The sequence below is a fragment of the Xiphophorus maculatus genome, chromosome 12 (assembly GCF_002775205.1).
Source record: "Xiphophorus maculatus strain JP 163 A chromosome 12, X_maculatus-5.0-male, whole genome shotgun sequence".
Classification (NCBI taxonomy): domain Eukaryota; kingdom Metazoa; phylum Chordata; class Actinopteri; order Cyprinodontiformes; family Poeciliidae; genus Xiphophorus; species Xiphophorus maculatus.
In genome coordinates, this window is record NC_036454.1 from 18,187,900 (window position 1) to 18,197,508 (window position 9,609).

The 9,609-nt window shown below is 39.6% G+C and overlaps 1 protein-coding gene across 1 annotated transcript; it reads right to left on the minus strand.

Annotated features, from left to right (window-relative positions):
• Positions 1 to 106: 106 nt before the first annotated feature.
• ankrd13a (ankyrin repeat domain 13A) lies at positions 107 to 7,899 on the minus strand. The gene is made up of 15 exons (XM_014474629.2): positions 7,398 to 7,899; positions 5,781 to 5,916; positions 5,366 to 5,490; positions 5,224 to 5,269; positions 4,876 to 5,019; positions 4,600 to 4,789; positions 3,832 to 3,898; positions 3,649 to 3,730; positions 3,509 to 3,570; positions 3,285 to 3,415; positions 3,042 to 3,199; positions 2,839 to 2,961; positions 2,569 to 2,729; positions 2,418 to 2,479; positions 107 to 1,803 (listed from the first exon to the last, which is right to left on the minus strand). Exons 1-15 carry the CDS (start codon positions 7,503 to 7,505, stop codon positions 1,605 to 1,607), a joined length of 1,794 nt encoding a protein of 597 aa, XP_014330115.1. The 5' UTR covers positions 7,506 to 7,899; the 3' UTR covers positions 107 to 1,604.
• Between the last annotated feature and the right edge of the window lie 1,710 nt (positions 7,900 to 9,609).

Below are 9,609 nucleotides of genomic sequence, written 5' to 3' on the forward strand. Positions count from 1 at the left end.
AAAATAAACCTTTTTTCCCCTGAAATTATCAACATTGTCATGGATTTTTTTTTTTTTTTTTAAGTTGCTAACTTAGGAAAGAAAAAAAAAACAAGTTTAGTCCTCATGGAAATAAAGTGCTTTTATTTTAGAACATTTTCAGACATTTTCAAAACTCACCTTTATTTTTTTTAGAAAACATCTTTGCTCACACATTGCATTGCAGAGATCTGCATCAACATTAGCTAGCCTTCACAAAGTTGACTTTTCACCAGTTTGGCAAATTGATCCATTACAGTCAGTTGAATCATAGCAACAAAGGGGACCTTTAAAAAATGGTTGGCTGTCAGTGAAATCAACTTTAGTGGTTAATGTGATTACTCTGCATCACTCTGGTACAAACCAAAAGCATTTTCAGCTCATCAATCACATTAAAAAAAACACATCTTAAAAAAAACATTAGAATTTTTTTTGTCTTAGTGGCACTCCATGAACTTTACTATACCTCGGCCCCTCAGGCATTTTCAGAGCAAAGTGATCCTTGGCACATGCTGAAGCTGCTACTCTTAATCATGCTGGAGTCTGTGACGCCTCCAGTTCATGGTTGGAGAAGGTAAATGCTGCTACATCGGTTACCGCAACGACTCACAGATAAGACCGGTCTCTTTTATTGCATTTCTGAAGGGAGTTGAAGCTGCGCTCAGTGACAGGTTACAAAAATAATTACTTTATTACCTCAAGCCAAGTCTAGGCCTGGCTGCAGTACAGATTTGTCACCATGCAGTTACTTTAAAAACATTTCCCATGGCAACATGCGTTTGTTCAACCACCTGCAGTCCTGTACATTCACAACATAGATCTAAATGCATTCAGAAATGGCTCCATGAATTTTCCATTTTTAGGTTTTAGCACAGAATGATATGCATGAGAAATACCGTTTGCATCAGAAACATTTACCAGGCTACAACAGCTCTGAATCTCATAAATAAATGTTGGAAGAAAAAAAAAAATCTAGAAAGTTGGAACCCTGAGATTTTTCTTATTTGATGAGCCAAACATATTTTTGAGAAGCAACTCTGCAGGAAGACTTGCAATAATACTCAAGCTTGCTGCTTTACGCTTGCAGTGATCAAAATAATTTGATGTGCTAGGCTTTTAGAAGAAATCTGACTTTACATGTTAAGAAAAAACTAAACAAAACAAGGGCTGTGGTGGCATAAAGTGTGACATCTCAGCACAAAGAAACATTTGAAGCTAACTCAAGAACTTAACTGTAATTTAACCCCAATCCAAACAATAATGATTAACGAATGTGAATGCTGTTGTGAGTCTGAATAGTAAACAAAAATAACTAAAGGACTAAAGTACCTCAACAGTCTGAAGTAAGTAAGTAGTGACAAGATGTCCACTTGAAGGAATATAGGAAAGAAAAAGTTCTTCTTAAAAATATCTATTGAAAAATAATGGAGAGTTTTTATTGCTTGTATGGGTCCAAGTCTGTTACAGCAAAAATGAAAATCAGTGGTTGCATAGGTGGATTTAGAGAAGTTAGGAAGGAAACACTGAGGTGTGGTGGTTACTTCTGGTTCCAGGAACGTCGTTTTAAAATTCCCTCCTTCTCCTCTTCACTTCTCAGTGAGCGACAGCTGCAGTATCCGCTCTAGCTCCTCATCCTCCTGCTTCCTCTTCCTCTCAACCTCTTCTTGAGCTCGAGCTGAGAGCTCCATGGCCAGGTGGAGGTCCGAGTCGTGGCTGGAAGCGGAGGGAGAGCTCACGGGACTGACGCTGTTTCCAACTTCCACCAGCAACCCTTCAGGGATACTTCTGGAATAAGATTGAAAGAAAGAAGACAGATTCAATCCTGAGCTGTTGCCTTTACTAAGCAACAGAGAAGGTGGGTGGAGCAGCCAAAAGTTGTACTCAATGCAGTAGCACCACTGCATCGTATTTTTCTCATGTAAAAAGTGTCTTAGTTAGAGGGGCTGCTAAAGTACTGAGTAACTGATCAGAACATTTGATTCAATATGTTAAAGTGATGTCATCATCAGACAGACAAAAATGTTATATACATGTCCAGCACCTAGTATTTTAAAGACTAACATGACATAAATAAATAAAATATAAACAAATAGCATAATCACAAAATAAGATTCAGAAAGCACTTTTCTACATCATAAAAAATACAAAACTAATACTTGCAGTCAATATGCTTTGTTAGAACAGAACTACTCCGAAATGTTACATTTTTTTCCAAAATGTTACTCAAGTAAATTTTACTAGTAGTTATGAAGACATACAAGCGGTCACCATGTAGTTATTAACTGCCCACTGAAGTGGGCTGATTTGAAATGTATGTCACACTTTTCAAATCTTTATTTGAAAAAACCGTAAGCATGCTTTTGCAAGGCAATGTATTTAGTGAAAAGGCCTGGACCTACCCATCGCTATGGCTGCCTGTCATTGCATGTGGAAATTCTCCATTAGCATCATCCCAGCTCACCTATAAAAACACACAAACAAGAGGGATATTTAGAAAGGAGCAACGTTAGAGAATAAGCAGTGGAAAATATGATGCGCTGCTGCTCTGACCTCGCCTGAGCCTCTTTGTGAGTCCAGGAGGCTCTGATGGATGGCATACTGCAGAAGTTCATCATCATTGTTGGACATGGGGGTGTGGCGGCTGCCCCCTCTGCGGTGATAATTCAGAGGTACTTCGAACACCGAGGGACACACCTGAAAGGGAGTTGTAGCTGTGGAAGGAGGGCAGAACCGAATGGAGAACAAGACGCTAAGGAGTTAGGAACATGGAGTCTTTTTGTTGTTTTTTTAAGACAACAAATGTTGTGGCTGCGTCGCTACCTGTGGCTACTTCATCATTTTCTTCCAAAGACGTCGGCGTGGCTGCTGCTTCCTCTTCAGTGGGACATTTGTTTACATTACCAAATGTAATCCTGGCATTCAGCACATGAAACAGGGGAATCTCTGAGAAGATAAAAAAAATCTTTAAAATGCTAATTTTATAAAAAGAAAAAAAAAAGAAGAAAGGATGTATTGGTTTGTACCTATTTTAACAGGAAATCCAGGGGGAAACTTCAGGGTTACAAAGTCTCTTAATCGTGCAAAATGGGAACTGGTTCGAGCCATGAGGTCGATGATGGGGGTCACCTGCTCCACCAGGGACAGAGGATGCTCCTCACTCATCCACAGTGTTCCTCTGAACCTAAGTGGATGAACATTACAGAAGGCATTCATTAAACATGCACCCGGCCTGATGAAGACTGCACAATAAAAACAGAAATTCTTACTTTTGTGTACGAATCGTCAGTTCGATGGGACGACCAATGTCCCTGTTACCCAGGTCAAAGTCGGGATTAAAATATTCCTCTGGAGTGATCGCAGTGGGGTTTGTGGCTGTGGCATACTCCAGAGTTAAGTTCTGCAAATTGGAGTAACAAACTAAAATGAGCCATTAACTGAGAGGCGAAACAAATAATTTGATCTTTAATTGATACTGAAATGAGCATCTTACCCCCTGGGCACTTATGTGCTGCTCCACAGTCCCCAGCAAAGACTCCAAAACATTCCTTTCACCTATGAATAGAACGGTTACATGTGAATTTACAGGTCTGGAGAAACTAAACTCAAGTAAGAGAAATGTTCTCCTCCTACTTTTAATCCTGGTTTTCTCCTCATCTGTTAAATGCTCCGTCCTTGTCCTGATGACCACGTTTACATTGTTCACACTAAAAACCTGAAAGAAAATAAAGCACAAATCCGAATGACCGGCTGTACAGGTGCTAGTGGATAGGGAGTTTGTTTTTTCTAAATGTCAGCCATGTAACTTTCTCAAACCTTTGCTTCAAATCCATTGACTGCTTCGGTTTTGTCTGTTCTCCAACCTAAAATCCCAGATTTGCATCTGTTGGGGAAAAAAACAAAAAGTATTTGAGAAAACAAGGCAACATCATAGAGAATTTTTTTGCCATCTTTGAACAACTCTTTACAGTGCAGAGAACATAATAAACTGTGATGGAGCAGCGCTTTCCAAAAGGATTTCCAATCCCTGGACATTTTTATTAAAAATAACAGAGTGTTTTCCAACTACCTTATCTATAGTCACAGCGACAATCAAATAGTTTAATTCAGACCTTATTCATATTGATAAAACAGCAAAGTCAAAGCTCAGACCTAAGTTGAATTGAGAAAACAAATTCAGAGATGCTCTAGTCTCCACCCATTCTGGCTGAGCTTGAACAGTTTTCCACAGTTCAGGCAAAACCAATAAGACTGGAACTTTAATGCATTAATTTTGATCAATTAAATACATCAATTTTTTTTACATAAGAATTTTAATGCAATTAATCTCTCTTGAATGGGTCTGGCAAAACTGAATTTAGCACCGATGATAAGAAGTAAATATATCCTCTCATTCAAGTCGGTGTGTATACAGATATTAGAAATAAATTCTGCAGAGATTCTAGAAATTGTTACCATGAGATGAGTACTAATCTTGCTGAACACAGACCTAATTAGAGACAAACATTAGCTGACAGTAAAAGAGATTAAAGAGCATTGGAGCTATTTGTGTTGTGACTGATGGCAACCAGAAAGAAATCTCGCCTTTCAAAAGCAATATCCTTTGTGTCCAAGTAGGTGTTGACAATAGATGTTGTCAATCTTTTGGCGACTTCCTGTTCAGCTGGCTGCATCGACTCCAACGTGACGTCTTCCATTTCTTGGGATATGTTGAAGCGCTCAGTGTCGACGACGCCATCATCGTGGTTCACCTCCATTAACTCTGCATGGGAATCTGTGGGACATAAAAAAGAAAAATGTTTTTTATGCTTAAACACCTTAGAAAGCGTCTTTACATAGGAGTTTAAAACACACACACACCATCTCCTTTGAAGATGTAACTCCTTCGGCCTCTGATCCAGGTCATGTTGTCAAAGCCCAGAAGGGTGGCGTCAACTCGAAGGCTGGCACCGCTTTTCCAAATGCGACAAACGTCACTTGGACATATCCGGGACAGAAGAGGGACTGAAGCAATGACACGAACAGAGGAAAAATTGTGACGCTTAGCTAAACAGAAACAGCAGAGGCAGGTATGTTGTTTTGCCTGTACGACCTGATGAAACCTTTATGCAAAAAGCTCTGGATGCTTGAGTATTAGGGAAAAACATGCCTGTGCCTTTATAATTAACATAAAACACACACACACACGCACACAAAATTCCCACTTACTCCAGCTGGTGAATTCCCATTTCATTTCCATGTAGAAGTCTGGAGACTGGTGGGGGAAAAAAAGCAAGGTCATTTTTTATTCTACAATAGTAAACGTTTCCAGATTTGCAAATATTCTGTTAAAAAAAATCTGAATAAAAACCTCCTTGATCTTCAACAGCAGCTCAGGCACTCCTCCCAGAGCAGTGGAGGCTTTGAGGTAGTCTCTACGCTGAAGCACTAACTGAACCATCTCTGGGTCTCCAGTGCTGACAGCTTCCTGCAGCACTGCACCAATACACAGAAGAGCATGGAAACCACAATGCCTGTTAAAGTATCAGCATCGGTCCCTCTGGTATTGCAATGATCCATTTAAAAACCTCAGTAATGTTGGTGGTGAGTGTTTTACTGTAACTGAGGGAGTATGTTAAGCATCTACAAGAAAGTCCATTAGCAACAGATGAGGAGGGGATTTAGGAGATAAAATAACCATGAAACTGACATGAATATACCACATATAAGAGAAGATGAAGGACGGTGTTTTATAGCCCTACTTGGCCGATATGCAGCAGGCTAACCTGTCCAATGCTTGGCATTTTCTTTAGTCACTGAAGCACCGTGTCTCAGAAGAACTCTGACCAACTCCAGGTGTCCGAGGGATACGGCCAGGTGCAAAGGTGTTCGACCCCGGGGATCAACGGCCTCGATGTCATTCTGAGAAAAACAAAAAAAACATACAATAAACATGACAAGTACAGAAATTACGTCATACAGCACAGGTAAACACTTGAAGAGGGTCACAACAACAGGTCACATTTACCTGAATGACATCCCTGTGCGGTTGTATATACTAATTTTGGCAGCGGTTGATAATTACGCAAACCTGCACCACCACACAAGCAACAGGTTTTATTAGTCACGCTGTAATTGACATGCAGTCATTGGTTAGAGGTGCCAAAGTCCCTCTGTAAAAAGTCTGTCTTAAATCAACTCAGAGGCACAGTAACTGAAGAAACATTTTTATTTGTAATCATTTATTTTTTTATATCCAAAGTATTTTTGTCATCTTTATCCAATGTTATGTCTTGACATGTTTATTATACATTCGATATGTTGAGTGTAACAAATGTCTATGACTTCTGGATGAAACTTATTTTCTTTAATCATTAATTACAGACTGCAAACGATAGTTTCATGTCAATGGAGCTAGTGGTGAAATGTAGGTGGATGCAAAGTTCGGAAGGAAAATTTTAATCTGAATCTTGTTAAAGCTCGTCACGAGAGGGAAATATAAAATGCTAAAACATTTATGGCAGGCAACTGCATTTAAACTTGATAAAAAGCACTGAACCAATATCATCAGATGACATAGACCCCCTAGAAACTTGGATTGTGTAGTTTTCCACTCTTCCTCCAGATGTTGAGATCTTGATTTACAAATAAAATGCAACATTTATTTTCATCTAAAAAGAAAACTTTGGACCCCTGAGTACAGAACAGTCCAGTGCTTTTTATCTTCACCTCTGGTAATACATCTCTAATATTGTGAAGTGTTTAGTACAAGAAATGCAATAGCTATAGTCCATGTCCTAGATACACGACTGGAGACTGTTGGACTGACTGCAGATGCAGATGAAAAACTGAATGGTGGACATTCCCTCAAGACTTCAGTTATTAGTAGTTTATAGATTTAACAAATGAGTTTTTCCCTTCCATACAACTTCCAAAAATATGCTTGGATAGAGGACTATTTGAGCCCAGCATTCTTAGCAATGACAGCTGGACTCTAAAGTCACCAGTTTTTCCCATGTTTTGCAGGTCATAACGTATCACTCTCATATTCAAAACAAACGTTAAACTGTTAGCCACAAACTTTTCCATTTCCAAATGAACAACAACACACCCCTGTGCGTGTAACTAATCAATATACCATACGAGTTTCACTTTTGAATTCCAGAAGTATATGAACTTTTCGATCCGTCTTGCAAATCAAAGACGCACCTGTTGTTCCTTCCTGTTTTTCTGAGCAAGTTAATGTTGTGAGTGAGCTGATCAGTCATCAGGTAACTTTCCTGTGTGACAGCACAGCATCTGTCAACACCCCCGGCCTACTTTCACAGGCTATAAACACAGCCAGCAACTAGCCTCTGCTTTCATTTTGTGGCATTATCAGCTAACTTGCTGCTTCTACAAACCTGTTGTAATCGTATTTGCTGTTCCAAGTTCCTGTAGTCGTTCTCCCAAACTGCGGAATGAAGGGGAAACTTCCCTCGGATGTCTTCGCTAATGCTAGCCGTGGACATCTTCCTCTTTCTGGAGCCTTTCACTACTGACAGTCTCTGAGTATTTCATCTATGATCGAAGCGGCGGCGGGTACACGCTAATCACAGCGAAATGTGCGCCATAACGCCATCGCTGACAGCAGGAATGACACCCAGTCCAGTGACCAACTTCTGCCCGCGAGCCTTCCTCTAAATAAAACTTTTGAACAAGGAAGTGCCAGGAGCAGCACCTAGCAACAGCAGCAGGGGTGTCCTGCGCAGGAAACACTCTCACTGCTCAGTTATATCATCCGAAGCAAATGTCGTAGTAGCCGACTTTAAAATGGTAGCTCGTCTGTTTGTCTGGAGATTTGTTGCTGACACAGAAACGGATTTATCAGCCGCAAGCGTCGTCTTTACCGAAAATAATAGACAGTTCCAGGTTGGACTAAACCATTTTACGTGTCAGTAGGGGGGGGGAGCTAAATAAAGACTTCCGGAAGTTGATCCGTAAATAAACGGATTTTCCTTTAATTCACATTTAAATATTAGGTGACTGTTGCACATTGTCGTATCTTACAAATAAACGGTTGATGATGTTATCTGCTTGTGTTTAACTGTTATAAATATATTTCGTATTTCCCCCTCTGACTTTTAGGTGTTGTCAGAACCCTGACGGTTCAGGGGAGGGAGATTGGAAAAGTGAAACTGTGCAGTTGAGGTTTGGTTCTTTACAAGCAATAAGTTACTGTGCTTCAAAGCACCTTTATGATATTATTCCATGAACTTCCAGGCTCTATTTCCCGCCTTTCCCAGCATTGTTAATCTCATTTTCAAGGTAAAAATGCAGATACTGCTGGGCTCTAAGACGTCACATCTTCCACCAGGGATTTGTTGGAGCCACCTCTCCAGTATGGGCGTCACTATGCTAAATTTTTCATTTATCTGACAGCACCCTGACTAAAACTGACCCTCCATGTTGTACAAAGCAATTTGGACAGCAGAAAAGATTTACCTACTTCATATTACCTCAGCTACTCTGAATTTGAGATCTCTAGTTCAAAATTTGAAATACCTTGACTGGCCAGACCTTATTTAATGCTTTCTTGGTATGATTATATATATTCTCTCCATCCAACAATTGTACAAGCCTGGGGTCAAGCAAAGGGCAGCTAACATCTCTGCAGACCCCACACATCCTGGACACAAACTGTTTAGATTTTTATCTTCATTTTGGTGCTACAGGCCACTATTTACAAAAAGATAAAGAATCTGCTGCCACAAAGACAGCTTCTTCCCCCAGACTATCTCTCTGATAAACACTGAACAGAATACTGAGATTGGTACCATGCATGTTTGCACCCATTCAACCTTGTTTTCCTCTGTGTGAAAACACAATTAAATACATATACAAAAAAGAAAAAGCTTTTTTCTTTTTTTGCCTTTTTGAGATATTTGTTTTTATGGAGAGAAAAGAATGAAAGTCAAATCCCTTTCTTGTGTGCACAAACTTGAAGAATAAAGCTGATTTTAATTCTGATTCTGAACATGACCACCACAGTTGTGGCAATCTACGTGACATTGAGCACTAAAGGTACAGACACTTTAATGTTTCCAGGTTTCACAATAAAAAGTTTTTGTTTTCTTTTCAAAGGGGATGGGGCTAGCAGAAGAAGTAGAAAACCCAGAGTGACTTTCAAGAGCAACCATAAATTATATAAAGCGATCATCTTCATGGATCATTTTTTTGTGATTATAAGTAAGTATAGGCCCATAGTACCATTTGACTGATATATAAATGAATGTCACTTACTTCTTCTTTCTAAATAGATGCCACGTTACATTAACTTCTTCTTTTGATATATTTGGTGTTAAGTTTAACAATGACTGCCAAAGTAAATAAAGAGCATACTGTACAGGATTAGGACAATTGTGACCCCTGCTGGATCTTTTCACAAGGTTCCTGGATCATTCTCACCTCCTGTGCAGAGGTACGCAAAATCATGTCAACTCTTCCTGAATACTGTCTATCAGGTTGTGTGGCACCAAATATGTTGCGTTGTGTTTAGCTCATGTTCTTAGATATAGATCTAGAATGCAATAGACGATAATTAATTCGGTATACACCAAGTTATTACCAGGGGGC